Genomic DNA, 16,098 nt, shown 5'->3' with positions numbered 1-16,098 from the left:
TACCTCCTTAAATGTGTATTGCTAACCTTGTTTATTTCTTAAAAAAAAAAAAATAAAAATGACTGTGTCTCAAGTCAACTTATTAAAACATGCTACTTCCTTACATAGGTTAAGATAATTTCAAAAGTATCAAATATATGGTCCTCATTTATTACAGTCTTCCTTAAATTTTCTTGTTAGACGAGTGGCTATGGGATGATCAGCTCTCCTCCAGCCAGAGTGCCAACATGGCTTAGATTAAACTCTCTCCTTCAGCTAGCAGACTGATGCAAGTTCAGAATTACTAGTTTTGGATAAATATGAATGGCAGAGACTACAGAAGAATTTTCATTATCTTTTTTAAAACAACATACAGGAATAAAACAGAACCACAACTTTGGTTTACAAAGCATAGCTTTAATTATACAGATTGCTTCAATGAGTTTTCAAATATAATTTTAAAAAGTCACTAGTGTTTTAATACATGTGTTCTGAAATAACATTGTAACACTTACTTTTGAAATACTTATTGCTAATATGTTAGTATTTGTTGAGTTTTACCAAGCGTCAACTATTGAATATTTTTGTTTAATAACTAATTCATCATTGATATGCCATCTCTAGATGTTCTTTAGTGCATATACACTTTCGAAATGATGCAAGTATTACTCTGATTTACAGGTTAGGAAGACCTTAAGTATGTTTGCCAAACTCTAATGGGAGCCATGCTTAAATTACAGAAAGAAAAAGCAGCTAATCTACTGAAGTGGCATAAATAATTAGAAGATAATGACTCAGTCATGAAAGCTAACAAGTTTACATACTTTCAGCTTCAGTTTTAGTCTTGGTCTTGTAAAGAATGCGAAATACCAGAAAGCAAACAATTGCCCGGCCCACAGCATTCTGGTATGATCACAGTAATCTGGGGAATTCAAATATATCGTGAAGAATTTCATATGGAACAAATTCTGTTAAAGAAGATTCTTTAATGAAATTACATTTTTGACTCATGGAGTAGATGAAGTAATTTGGATGGAAGTCTTCAGGGCCAGTCAGGCGCCAAGTGGTTTTCTTCATATTGCTTCCCAATGCATACCTTAAGGAGTACCAAGGTAGTTTTATTGTCATACAAACTGAATTTTGGCTTTTTGCATGAATTATCAGCAAAGGCACCAACTTGGAGGTAATTTCTTACCATATGAAAACTGCTCAGCCATATAGCTGCTTTTGAATAAGCCCATCAGCAGTCAGAAAGTGGCTTCCGCTGACCCATATGACAGTGAACAAGTAGCAAGAATCTGGTATTCCATTAATAACCTCCCAGGCACTTGCTTTGTTAAGGGTCCTTTTCAAACCAGCCTTGCAATGTTTGTAGCTTTCTATACCACTGAAACCTGAGTTAGATACTCTTCTAGAGAGCAGGAATTTCTTTAGCAACTTTGTAGAGACTCTAACGTGACTTCTAACGGCAGTATACACTTTGAAAATAGATTCAAATTGGTTTTCAATATATTTTTCACTTGGATTTTAGGTTTTCAGAATACGGAGTATCACTGATTTGCCATCACTATGAGATAGTTGACTTCTGTGTAATTCTTGATGTGTCACTTAGCATATAGTATAGTAGAAAAAAAATACGGTTCATCAATGAAACAATTTCATTTTGAAAAGTTACTTTATGTGTAACTCATGGCACAGAAAGAAGGCAACTTAAATATGTTACAAAGAAAATCCAATAATTATGAGAATGCAGTCTTAGAGACCTGAAGGTTTAGAGGCATGGACTTTTTATTTACAAAGTGATATCAGAAGAATCAGAAAGGCATCCGAAATGATGCAGCATAAAAGATGCAAGGATCTCACAATTAACTTTCATGGTGGAAAGGTCCAGATTGAAACGTGCTGCTTGTTCAAACTTTTTGGGAGAGAACATGAAGGATCTTGGTTCTTAAAAATGCTTTCTGATAAATCATGTTTCCCATGTGACTCACCAAAACCATTGTCTGCTAAAGTTCCAAACATATCAGCATTTAACAGAGGTTTCCAAAGGCCAAAATGAGTCTCTTCAGTCACTAAATGAAGATTCACTATCAGAACTCTCTTCTGCTTTCCCATCATCTCCCCAGGCAGGCACAGGGGCATCTGGGGTCCTGCAGGCAACAAAAATGTTCTGTGTTGTAAATCTTAGAAGAAGGCTGAGAACACATGCAACTTACCATGCAGTGCTAATGTCCTTCCATCACAACTGCACAGGCTAATAAACATTTAGCACATTAACTGTCTACAGTTTACAAACTCACACCATACTGATATTGCTTCACTTACAACTTAAAGATAAACAAGGAACCATAAATCACTGGACATCAAAACTCTGTAAACATCAGTTTGAATGCACACCTTTGAAGTTATCAGAAAGAACGACAGATCACTAAGAAGTGGCAAACACAAGTAGAAAGAGCAGAAAGCAGGCAACAGTGATTAATTCTTTTTTTTTTCTGCCTTCAGAGATTCTAGGGCTGAAGGGAACATGCTGTACACCATTAAGCAGTGTAAATAGTACATGAAAAAAAAGACAGGAAATGAACAATACTGTATCCAACTAAAACTGCAGGGATAATTTAGAGAAGAAAAAAAGAATTACTCAGAGTGGAATTTGGCTAGAACATTGGGTTAAATTTGACATGCAAGAGCAGCCATGGGATTTTTATTGACTATAAATGATCAGACCTCTTGTATTTACTTTTAAAGAGACTATTTAAGATAGATCTAACAACATGTCAAAACATCAGCTCAGTGAATCTACTGGGAAAGGAGGGGAGAGAAGTAAACCATCTAAAGACTAACTAACACTACTGACTGAAGATGCTAGCTCTCCCCAGAGTCTCCCTCCTAACTATATAACGAGTTTGACAATAGAAGCAAGACTGAGCCTGGTAAATTCTGAAACCAGGGAAGAAAACAAAAACACAATTATACTTGGGGAAGGGGAAGAATGATCCTCACAGAAACTAGCTTCCAGGATGACAATTAACTACTCTCTTTTTGATAAAATACTACATTCTAAACTAAGCTGACAATTGCTTATTTGTCCTATTGTTATTTATCTAGGGTCTACCCCTGTGTGTCATGCCACAGAATTCATTTTCCAGCTTTAGTTATGTTTATTATAATTTCTCTGTTGGATATCCCTCAGGTACCTCTGAAGTACTTCTAAATATTTTGGGTGCAAAATAAGAAGTTGAAAGTGTATTAAAGAACTGTAAGAGAGCCTTCTCCCTCATCCCAGCACACCTCTAAAAAAAAATTAAGAAAGCATTTGGTTTCTCATGCAAATACCACTTCACAATATTATTCCTTGTTGCCGCAGTAATGACAAAACAGAGGAGCTGTGCAAAGACGTGATCTGGAGAGACCAGTGCAAAAACCCTCCTCTTGAAGAAGAGGAAGATAGCAATGAATTCCTTTAGTTTGTGAGAGCAGGACAAACTCTCCTGGAACTGTAGACAGGCAAGAGAGGAAGGATAGAAACATAAGTTAAAAATAGGTAAATTGGGAGCTTGATAAAATAAGCAGCTATAAAACTCTGTAAAATGTTGAGAAAGGAGTGATAACACAAGTAGAACAGCCAAAGGAAGAGAGTATAAATGACTCCATGTTATTAGAATTAGCACCTCTGCAGTCACAAAAAATCCACACTCAGTCACTGGCAAGTAGCTGGGAGAGTCTGCAGAAAGCAACTGAGCATACAGCAATAGGTACATTTTCCTAATTTTCAGTGGGACTCAGTAAGCAGAATTAAGGAATTCAAAGACTCCAAAAATGTGGTGTGAATTGCCAATATAAAGAAGAGTCTGATATTGAGACAAGAAAGCAAGAAAATTAGAAGAATGGTCACCCACTTCTGACTCCTTAAAATAGTATGCATTATGCAACTTCCCAAATAATTAACTTTCTTTAACCAGGCTGACTTCCTACGCAGCTTTTAAACCAGTAACATTTTATAGAAAATCTGCCTAAGCATTACTGTTGCACAGAATCTTTGAAGATGGACTTTGAGACCAAATACCAAACATATTCCATGAGCCCCAACCCACAGGAATAACCCAAAATGGACAATCCAAAAGTAGGTTCTTTTTTTTAAGAAGCTTTTGAATTTTTAACTTATTTTTATCTATTATAAAAATCCATCCCATTATGAAGAAGTATCAGTGGCTACAGAAAGGTATGGACAAGAAATGCACAGTAGAAATTACAGCACATTTAACACACACGTAGTAAAACCGTGTTGGACAATCCTGATTCTTATTTGTGTTCTCTTTCCTTTTTCACATCTGATTAGTAAAAATATCAAATGAAGAATAACTACTTTAGGCTTACCTAGACACAAGGAAGTAGCTTGGAGTTTAAGTGACTCGACATATGATGATACTTCAGTTTCCCTATATATTTATTTATCTTATGAAACAAGTTGCTGGTTTCAGAATAAGCCTTTCCAAAATGTAAAAAAATGTCACCGGGAACGAGAAGTGGACTTTCTAATACACTGATGATTCCTGAAGAGGATGCAGAAGTGTTCCAAACAGTTTAGTGGCTATTAATGTAATAATGAAAGTTAGTATTTTCACAGTTTAACAAACTGTGAAACAGTACAGTAAAACTAAATTATATGTCAAATGTAAAATAAGCCTAAAATTCATGCTCATGACCAGATAAGTAACTTTGAAAATGCGTATCTACTCTTAATAGTTTTCACATCAGATTAGCTCAATCAGCACTCACAATTTCGAACTGCTGACTTCAATTTACATTGTCAATGATCAAGTCAAGTTGTACACTCCATCTGCTGAGGGATTCAGGAAACAACTGCGCTGTCCCTTATGCATCCAGCAATATAAAAGAGAGTTTGTTCTTCTTACTCTACAATGATAACATTTTCTTACTGAAGTGTTCAAAGTATCTAGGAGAAAACCTCATACTCAGCACAGTGAAAATGCTACTGATGTATTATTTGGTTCCTCATCACTAACTGCACATTGTTAAATGTTACCTTGCCACTGCCATATCCTTTTCTTGAACCTCTGTCTTGGAAAAAGTTCTATCATATCCTCGAAGTCTGAATGGTAAAGTTCTGCAACTTTCTGTGAGGGTGCAGTAGTCACCCATTTATATTCCAGTCTTTGTATTTCCTGGGCCTTGCCTCAGACGAGACAACACTGAAAAGACAGCTCATACTTGAGGTTGCATCTCTCCTCCTTTGGTACTGATGGTCCTCTTCAGACCTATAAATTGCTAAAAATGCCTTTCACAGAAGAATTAGAAACCTGTTTTAATGCTGATAATTTATATTCACAATACTATAAACAAGCTTTTCTAAGCAGACTTTTTCCCAAGCTTTTCAAGCACATGGTTGCATTCCAGCCCTACTGGAAGTTATAAATTACTTACTCTAGAAGATCTGGATTTAGGCCTTCAGAAATCATTTTGTTTCGTATTGCCATTACAGGAACACCCTGTATAGGGAGGAGGAGTAATAATATGAAATTACTGGACACAACAGGTGAACTAAATTCCAAAGGTTCTTCCAGACTACACATTCATACAAATTTATGGATGTCACTTGCTGAAAAAAAGCATGGAATGATAATCTCCGTTGCCATCAGTATGAGCCTAGAAGCAAGAAATGACCAAGATCAGAAGCTCTTTTAATCCATTTTATATTTATGTCAGAACATCTAGAGGAAGTTGCAGGGACATTATCAGGAATGGACAGATATATTTGCAATTCATGCAGACAAAACTGAAGGTATGTGTATGGATGAGAATGTGAGGAAAGCATAAAGTAGCACTAAGACAGCAGAGAACAATTGTGCTAGAAAGACAAAGAAGACTCAGACACGCTGAATGTAAGCCAGAAAGGGAGGGAAACCAGGACAGTGGTTACTGCTCTGGACAAGTATCTTAAGACATTGCTAAAAATTGGAGAAGTCTTTAAAAAGCATGTGGAAAAAGGCAAACAGTACACAAGAACAGAAGCACAATTTAAAAGTGATTCCTCTGAATACAACTGCTTGTACAGTCAGGCTTGAATCTTCTATGACTTGTGGACAGATTTAAGCCAACTATGTACGTGTTAAAAAAATTTCATCCTTTCATTGCAAGTCCTTCCACAGCTTCTGCACTTTATTTTATTCAGCAACACCTAAAAATCCCCTCCTCTTGGACCACAGATGCAAGAACACTTTGACCCACGTCGTCTTGCGAGATACATTCCAACAAACTGCTCCTATGTTTCCACTGCAGTTGCTCAAGGACAGCTTGTTGCTTTGCCATATCCCTGTTGCAAACCATCAGAAATACCACCTGGATAACTACATGCCAAGATAGGACGAAAGGAAAAATAACATAGGGGATACAATTTCTGATTTCAGGGGACAAAGCTACTGGTGGTCTAGGAAAGTCACAAGAGGCCTCACAGTCTAAAAGAAAAGGAGTGCAAGATTCTTTTGGCACAGGACAAATATCTTATGTCCAAAGTAAGTAAAACAGTGATAAAATAAAGGGCAGCCACAACTAATGATCCAGAGAAGCATGTGGTACTAGCGACAGCTGCAGTAGCTAACCTGGCAAAGTGAGAGTAAGCTAGCTGTCTTACTGTGCTTTTCTCATGCAGTTTCACAGTAAGAATCACAGTCAAGACTTGTGCATGAAGATTCTGGAATAGCACACAGGTACATGGTTTTAGTAATTTATAGGCATATCATCAAAAATGTGACTCAAACAGTTGCAAGGTATTAGACTGTAATAAAGAATTTCTCAGTAATTCACAACTAATTTACATTACAAAGGGGAACGCACTGCAGTATTTCATGGCAGTTTAAAATTATTCACTTATTTTAGTATAGATTTGGACACCAGAGATTGCGTGTATAAACAACATCTTCTACTACCTAATGGTTTTCCCCTTACTTGACTGCTCTTAGGGGTCCTTTCCACAGCTCAGAAGTCACTGATGAAGTATTTATGCATCAATTCAAACCAAGTGAAAACAAGATTGAGTCAAATCAGGCAAAGCAGAATTAGTATTCACTTTCAATGAAAGGGAGCTTGGTATATGAACTTGTAAAAATGGACTGGAAACTGTTATATTTTCACATTCATACCTGGGGAAGTGTTTTATTCCAAAACTGTGTGCACCAATATATGTAAAAAAAAAAACAAAAAACCCATCTTGGTACTCTTATATAGTCACAGATTCACTTAACATATCTAGAGTTTAATCAGAATGTCCTTTAACAGTGCACTTTTTTTTCCTGAATGAAAACAAGTAAGATTGTACCTGAATTTGTTTATAATACAATTAGGAGATTATAATTACTTTATCTTTCATACTTTCAGAAGTTTTAATCCAGAAAATCACAGCCTAATACTGCTGTGACCCTAAATGTTACTAAAATAAAACAGACAACTATTTTAAACCTAAACCACAACCACCCTGAGCATACAGGCCCACTGAAATGGCACAGGTGTACTTTTCTAACATAGAAGCCAGTGCTGAATTTCCATCGCATTTGTCTCTGCCCAGATAAGATCTGAAATAATCCAAATCACTACACATTCAACACAGTGTACCCCAGCCCTACTCTCAACCTGGTCCTGCAGCTTAGGAGATGCAGAAGCCACAGTGCAAGCAGCAATCTTGTTGCAAAACAGGTTTTGGTTCTCCATAGTGCAGAAGGAGGTCACATATCATCACTGCAGGCAATTCCTGGCGATCATGCACTCTCCATGTTTGTTTTTTATTTCAGTCCTTTAAAGAAAGGATCAATCTATATCAGGCCAGTCTTGGAATCTGTGCAGTCATGTTTGATGTTTGGAATCAAGTAAAAGTATTTGTACTCCAAACATAAGTTCATCTGAAATCGCAGATTGCTCCTATCACACTCCCAGTAGAAGTGTTCTGAACATTTGTTGTAGCAAATCTGATACTGTTTTTGTAAGGTTTGCTTGAATATTATTGTTGTGTATTTAGAAAAAATACATGAAGTAAATATGCTCATCTGTACTCCATCAAAATGTGTATGTTATTATTTCACAGAAGAGCTATATTTAATGTAAAAGAACTATCTCTCCATGGTGCTAATTCTTAAATACTATAAATACTGTAAGAAATAAATAAATGATCAGTTTAAACAAAGCTTCAGCTAGTAACTTAATTTGGGCAAATAAAAGAACTGAAATACTTGACTGGACAAAAAGACCAATTTGGCAAATACAAAAGCCCACGTTAGTTTGTAGTATGTTAGTTTGACTTTCCTACCACACTGTTTACAACTGGCAGAGGAGTCACAAGGAACTGCCAGTACAAAGGATAAATTGGGAAGGTGAGATCTGACTCCTCTAGCAGTCACCAACAAAGAAAAGTCAGAGTAATTAAACCATCAAGCATTTTCATATCCACTTTGAAGTCTGGCATTAAATCAATATATTAACATAGGATTCTACTCTCTGCTACTACCCCACTGGTAGGTTTTCCAAATGTTTTGTAATAAGCTACCCACAAAGTGCCAATTTGTGATTCAAATGAAGAATAAGGTCTGGAACATCAGCCAAAGTATCGAACACACCAATTGTAATAATTACTCTGAAGAGGGAGTGCAACTGTGAAGTTAGTTTTAACACAAGCAACATCTTACAATGAAGCAGTCACATTGTCTAGAATCTCAATATATATTTTAGAGGAAATATATATTATTCTAGAGCAAATTTTCCATTGACAGCTTGAAAATACAGATTATTTTGTTTCCAAACAAATTTTTAATTTTATGAATGTGAAAAAAGACTTAAACATCACCAAGAGTCTCCCATTCACTTTTTCTCACCTTTGCTAGTTTTCATGCATGTAAATATTGGGATTAAACACATTTATTTCCTATTTACCTATAGAATAGCTCACAGATAAAGAGACAAACAAAACTTGCATCATGAATAACAGGAAAGCGAAGTGGAATGAAGTAGTGAAGCAATTCTTTTCTCTATTTTGAACCCTACAGAAATATCAAATATTTCTGCTCTGGACTATACTAGCAAACCTGCATTTTGCACCCTACAGCAAAACCAAACTGTAATCATGTCTGTGTATAGGGAATGACACTAATTCTGCCAGAATAACTACACTTTCAGTGGCAACTCCTGTGACTCCAGCTAATATCATTCTGCATTTACACATATTCACACTGTTGACAATTACACTGGCAGAATTCTGTAGAAATATCTTGCGTGAAGCTGGCTGAAGGAATGTATCATATCAACTCACTTATTAAAGAAGATGTGCTAGAAATATTGTGATGTCATCATAGCTTAAAGATTACTGTTGCAATATATTTACAGACATTTCCAGACATTTAATGTTTACTTACAGCTGTATGTCATATTCCACCTAAAAATAATGGGAGTACTCAAAGAACGATAAAAGAACTGACTTACCACTTGTACCATTTTAAGATATCTGGCGTATCTTGGATCCTTGGCCACAGTTCTGACATTTTCTGTTACTGCCTCCATTTTCTGTAACCTTTCTTCATGTATATTGTTCTGCTGTACGTAAAAAAGATAACACCTTAATATAGTTAGGTATGCAGACCTGAAGCATGCAGAGATCTCAATCCATAAAATTTGTAATTTAAGGATAAACTGTAACGCTTCTTCATCAAGACTATTCTCATCTACAGTCATTAGTGAAAAACATAGTTCTAGATCTTTACAGCTGACTGATCTTTTCCAATAGACCTGTTTTTTCCACCTATTTCAAATGACACTAGAAACTTGACACAGGGAGGTATATTCCTTCAGTGTTAGTTATGATTTATTACTTACTCCAGATTGAGGTGATACAGCTGTCTGTTGATCTGTAGTAGCTTGTGCCACAGGACCATTTGTAACACTGTTCATATTTGCATTGGACACTTCAAATTTCACATCTTCTAGGCCAGGAATAGAGGACAACTGAATGTACAAAACATCATCAAGTAAGCAATAGCATATTGTAAGTCTACACGTACAATAAAATCTGCAGTATGCTGCTGATTACATATTCCCCAGGTAGGTTTCACATTAGTAAAACGGTAACTTTTTATCACTGGTTTTGGTATTCTAACTGGCAAAAAAACAACAAAAAAAGGTTTTTCTATTCAGGTGGCTTCTACAACAAAAAAAAAAAACAGAAGATGCCATTGGAGCTCTCACTGCTAACACAGAGATGCAGTGCAGGAAAGGCTTCAACCTCTTCCCAGCATTTTGCTCCTCCACTTACCAACCACACCAGAGCTGTGCCATCTTTTCTGCTACTTCATCTACAGTGAAAGACATCATGACAAGAACAGCTCTATTACTTAACAGATCGGTGACTGGTTACAGATTTTGCAATTTTCTACATCTTTCACTCTCTTTTAAGGAATCACTGAGAGTGGATATTAAATATGCCACATATCTATTTGAAGGAACTTCTAATTAGTATGATTATGAAGAATTCTGCTATAATTATTAATAGTGATAATTCCTAAATACTCTGAAATAAACTAGTTAGTAAGCACTGTTTGTACTATTACAGTATTTCATTCACAAAGATCTTAACGAACGGTTTCAAGTTGTTCTACCCCTGCTCCCAGAACAGCCAACCAAAACAAACAAATTGAAAGAAAGACTGGTTAAAACTTTACAAGGGGTGTTCTTTTTTAATCTTTCTTTTTTTCTTTTAGCAAATTAAATGACAGTATATGACTACAGATTATATCCTTTTCTCATTTTAGCTAAAGAAGATGCATCAGACATATTTGTGCTAGCTTGGATCCAATTCAGGTCACATTTCAGCATCAAAATGTTTACAAGGCGTCTCCGTAGTAACTTATACTAGCTGAAATCCTTAGAGTCCAGTAACACTTACAAAGATACTTTAGTTTTGCAAAGGGGGCAAAAATTTCTTGTTAGAGTTTGCATGGCAAATGCTATTTCATAATGCCACCCTGCCACATGTTCAATATTTTAATATCAAGAAACTTCTCTCCATTTTAAGACCAAGCACTGCAATAAAATCAAGATAACTAAGCTGCTGCATAGTTCAGCTGCCCTTTCAAGATCGAAGATCTCTTTTCCTGTTAGTTATGTTCATTATACTCATATATTCATATGTACATTATTGAAAACATTTCCACTATGTGCTGCTGGTTCCTTTCTTCCGTATCAGCTACATGCCTTGGGTGACATGGTTTAGCGTGAGGTGTCCCTGCCCATGGCAGGGGGGCTGGAACTAGATGATCTTAAGGTCTTTCCAACCCTAACTATTCTATGATTCTATATTCGAATGTAACACAATGTAAGCAGCAAGGCACGCAAAGAGAGAGTTTGCTATGTGAGCATTTCATATTAGCACCTTCAAATCATTATGAAAACTTATTTGCTCAATTCAGACTATGAAAAGGAAGCTAGTTCATGTAGTCTAGGAGGCTGTCACTGTTAGGAAACAAAGTCTGCGTACATACAAACCTTTGCATCCAAAATATTGAGTGTTGTTTCAATTTGTTGGATACGGAGGGAGAGTGCTGACAATTTCTAGAACAGAAAAGAAATAGTACATGAAAGACTCCCTTAGGCACTTGTACCTATAAACCAGTTCACCTAAATAAAATCACTTGAGTCTCCCACCTGCTGAAGGCAGAGTAGAATGTAAATGAAATAACGTTACGAAATGAGTGCAGCAATGACATCCCTTTTTAGTACAGTAGCTACAGTGATTCAAATTTTAAATTATTTTACTAGGCAGTTAGTTTTGCCAGATAATGACCGACAGATATGAAGACAGACAATGTACAAAAGAAAGCCAAAGTAAATAGGGTATTACTTTGGGCAACTGGAGAATAAAAGTAGACTCTTGCAGTTACCGAAACAGCTTTCTTCCAAGCTTTTTCCAAATGTGGAAGATGAAAAGATATGAAGTGTGTGTACATTACTGAGCAAATGCAAAATAGAAACATCTGATAAAGAATACAGCAGGTGATTCAAAGTCCTATACAGTCAAAACACACAGTGAACCAGTACTAACCAGAAGCTTTATATGCTCCAGGTGCACCTCAGTCAGATTTTGACTTCTTTTTTTTTTTCTTTTTTTAATAAATACAACCTAGGTTTCTCTGAACTATTCTGTAAGAACTGTCACTCTTTTAACTAATCACTACCATACTCCAACAGACCTGTCCAAGTGAAGCTGGCTAGCGTGCTGGCTGGCAGATATATACCACTCTGACAGCTTTCTGGCAAGTTGGCAAGACTCTGCCTGGCTCTGAAGCAGAACTTTAACACCCTAAGAAAATGGCAGTTTCTGCCAACATGCTAGAAAAAGTAAAAAGAGACTGACAGGAGTTAGTCTTTTTGGATAGCACACTGACTTGTTTACAGATGGTTCTTTGCTCGTGAGAGGAGTTAGTTCCTGTTGAAAAGAACTATGTGCTCTACATGTAGCTGGGGAAAGGGGAGGAAAGATATACAAAAGACAGTTATATAACTTTACAGGTCAGTTTGACTAGACAAGAGCCAAGAAATTTAGAGTTAAGGATGGTGTCAGCCCTAATTTTGAATTTCTTGGCTTCTGTTGATTGACACTGGGCCCTTTCACATTGAAAACACTTCTGTACTCCATAATAAAATACATTCATAAAAATACATTCATAAAAACTCATACAAAAAAAAAATTTCAAGAAGTTTATAAAGCGACTAACTCTTTAGTTCTCTTGGGTAAGTACATGTTTAGGTTAATTAATAACCATTCTATTAAGCAGACTTCACAGCGCCTCTGTGCGCTCAAGATGGCTTTAAATACACATGTTCTGATTTCCACAGTGTCTATGTAAGAGGTAATATTCAGATCAAGTGATGACTGAGTTTTGGACAACTGACAACAGCATCATCAGGCAGTCACACTGCCCCACGTATCAAGTTAAAATAAGTTTAAGAATTTAGAAAAGAAATTACTCTTGTTCCTCTGAAGCTCCATATTTTGATGTGGTAGCAAAATTTCATACTTGTCATCACGGGTCTGGCTCTAAACCTCACTAACAAATAAGAGAAATTCTCAGATTACAGGGCTTAGTCCAATTGCATTTCACAGCTGCCCCAGCCCTGCTGGCTAGGCTGTATAGCAGTCTTTGTGGAATAAAGTAGTGAACAGTTACAAAATAACCACTAGTGATAAAAAAGTTAAGCTTAAAGCCACATTAGAACACACCCTTCCTACAAGGGAGGAATCACTTTTGTCCCCTTCAGTGGACAATTCCAGTCCTGTCAGTCTGCTGTATTTCTATTGACTCTAAAATCACCAAAACCCCTTATTAACACTAAGTATCTTTGGTTTTCTTTTTTACAAGATACTAAAATTAAGTGCTTCATGTTCTGTATGGATCGTTTGCCAAAATTTTTTTTTTTTTTTTTTTTTTTTTTTTAAAGTCAGAGCTTAGTGTGTCACCTTTTAAAATTAAAGGTGGTAAAATCTGAAAGTGAGTTTTGATGCAATACCCTAGGACACAGATGAGAGGGATACTGACTGTCAAAATGGATTCAGCACCATGGGAAGATGGCAACCTTCTTCCGAAACAAGATGATATCCACAGATGGAGCTGCTTCAGAACAAATTCCATGTATCAAAAAGTTCAAAGACCATGCCAAACATAAAAGTCTAAGGAAACAACAGGATTAAGTGTGGTATAATCAGCAGCTAATGTGAATATCTTGGGGAAAAAAAAATCTTACTTGAGAGAAACCTTGAACAGAAAGCAGACTACATTTTTTTGATTTAAGCTACCAGTATTTCTGCATCAAAAATATTTTTTATTTTTCATTGTATAAAGTGACAGCTGGGAAAATGATAAACATACCTCTTCACAAACAGTAGAAAAGCGGTTGAGAAACTGCACTGTGTGAACCACAAACTGGTTTAGAAATGCTACAGTTCTTTTCTGCTGAATAGCAGGAACCTGCATTAAATAACAAGAAAATTATATCATACACAGATGTCAGTTCTCACATATGGATTCAAAGATCTGTTAAAAATGCACTTTTTAAAAGAAATTATGCTAGAAATCTGCCTCATGTACTTCTCATGAATGATATATATAAACAATTTTTTAGTATCTGTATGTATACATGCATACAAATGTTATAAGGGCTGTCTCATTTAAGAAAATAATTTTAAATGGAATTGTGAACATTGCTGAAAATCAGTGTTAAAACTTAAAAAAACAAAGAGGAAATCAGAATCTTTCCTTCTAAAGCTTCAAAAGGAAGAGCAAACTTGGTCATCCATACAAATACTCAACAAAGGTGGTTACACCACCACCATAATCAAAAATAAAGAGTACTGAAATTGCCATCTGTCTCTAGTGACTCCCCATACTTTTTCTTATTTACAATCCCAGACCATCCTAAAATTACACTTTATTGTCACTCCTCCAAGTCAGACCAGATGCAGATGTATTTTCAGACTAAAAGATAGAATGTTATGTCGGAAAGAAAAAAAAAAGAAAAAAAGTCTGGTGCTCATAGTGTAACAGATAGTTGGCTTTTTCATTTAAACCTTTATACAAAACTGTAATCAGGAACATTCACACAAATGTTTATATATAATGTTACAGTGCCTCAGGGTTAATTACCTTGGATGACTGTTTAAGTCTTAAACTTTACACAGGAAATTACCCTATGGAATCACAGTTGGTTAAAGTGAAGGACTTGCAAAGAAAAATGATTTGCATCCAAGTTTCAGCTGCAATGAACAAGTCTGTGAATAGAGCAACTTTCTGGTCTTCACCTCTTCTTTAGTCTGCCATTTACCATGGGAGACATTCACTACACTTTGACAGTCTTAAGATATCCTGACCTTTTGCGAGCCTTTTGTGGCTGCTATCTCAAGTTTTCAGTCTGTACACCTGTATGGTCGGGTCTGCTAAAGTTTACTTCTGTAGTTCCAAACCTGTCAAACAGTGATTACAAACTTACGAGATTTATGAGGCAGCACAAAAGATGTAAGGATCACTGTTCTATCTTTATGTTCTGTACTTGAGAAACAAATGGTTTTACATCATTAAAGGACACGAATAGGTAGCTTTGCGCCTATTTGCCTCAAAAGAATGTGGCTCACAGTTCTGAGACTGAACAGCTTTGCCTTTGCATGCATGGCTATCGCAAACCAGCAGCAAAACGCCTTTGGAAAACATTAATACCGCGTTCCTGGGGAGACCGCTTAAGCCAAGACCCCGCTGCAAGAGCTGTGCCCCTGGCGCAGTGGCAGCAGTGGGGCTGCACGGCGGGGCAGCCCCAGCACACCGTCTAAAGCAGCCCTCATTGCCCGCAGCCGCTGAGCGCCCCGGCTGCCCCAGGGTGCCTGGGAGGTCTTCAAGGCCGCGGCCGGGCCGGGCCGGGCCAGGCAACGGAGACAGGGGAAAGCAGACGAGGCTCGCCCAGCACCAGGGCCAGCGCAGCCGCCGCCAGGGCGGGAAGCAGGACAGCTCCGGACCCCCGGGCGACCGCAGCCCGTACCTTGGTAAGGTCAATGCCGGAGCCCACAATGGGCAGCCCGTCCTCGTCCATCCCCGCGGCCCCGCACTCGCCGGCCGCCTCCCGGCGCACCCCGGAACTCCCTAGCGCTCCCAACGCGACCTCTTGAGCTTGGCCCGGAAACAAAAACTCCACTCCAAGGCGCTCCGCATGCGCAGTCTCCTCTCCCACGGCAAGGCATCGCGGGAAGTGTAGTCCGCGGGAGGGAGGCAGCTGGAGGGCGGAGACTCAACTCACCGTGCGACCCGGCCGGGCGGAGCAGGGAGCGGGGCGTTGTGGCCAGGTGTTCCCGGAGTACAAATGCACCGCTTTTGCCAGTGAATAAACTGTTTCCGTGCGCACGTGCATAATTTGGGTGGTGAATGAAGGGCAATGCTTTCAATACAGGGAATAAAAATAATGAGCATCGAATGACCATGGGATCCAATGAAAAAGAAGCATGCCTGTAATCACGTTAGAAAGGACTCCTGTATCTTATGCAAAATGGGGAAAGAGGTGTATAGCTGTGACCTGTCTAACGTTTCT

The 16,098-nt window shown here is 37.6% G+C and overlaps 1 protein-coding gene across 2 annotated transcripts; it reads right to left on the bottom strand.

Moving 5' to 3' along the window:
- Nucleotides 1-375: 375 nt before the first annotated feature.
- WASHC3 (WASH complex subunit 3) lies at nt 376-15,710 on the bottom strand. Of its 2 annotated transcripts, XM_062616368.1 has the most exons (7): nt 15,556-15,710; nt 13,899-13,997; nt 11,518-11,583; nt 9,853-9,981; nt 9,463-9,573; nt 5,425-5,489; nt 376-2,129 (listed from the first exon to the last, which is right to left on the bottom strand). In XM_062616368.1, exons 1-7 carry the CDS (start codon nt 15,604-15,606, stop codon nt 2,045-2,047), a joined length of 606 nt encoding a protein of 201 aa, XP_062472352.1. In that variant the 5' UTR covers nt 15,607-15,710; the 3' UTR covers nt 376-2,044. The 2 variants fall into 2 exon arrangements, with proteins under 2 accessions (XP_062472352.1, XP_062472354.1); XM_062616370.1 differs by lacking the exon at nt 5,425-5,489.
- Between the last annotated feature and the right edge of the window lie 388 nt (nt 15,711-16,098).

The sequence above is a fragment of the Pezoporus occidentalis genome, unplaced genomic scaffold, assembly GCF_034315485.1.
Source record: "Pezoporus occidentalis ecotype Australia unplaced genomic scaffold, CSIRO_AGI_Poc_V1 ctg19, whole genome shotgun sequence".
NCBI classification, from domain to species: domain Eukaryota; kingdom Metazoa; phylum Chordata; class Aves; order Psittaciformes; family Psittacidae; genus Pezoporus; species Pezoporus occidentalis.
Note: the sequence above shows the minus strand (reverse complement) of the source record. Positions and strands in the feature narration are given on the sequence as shown.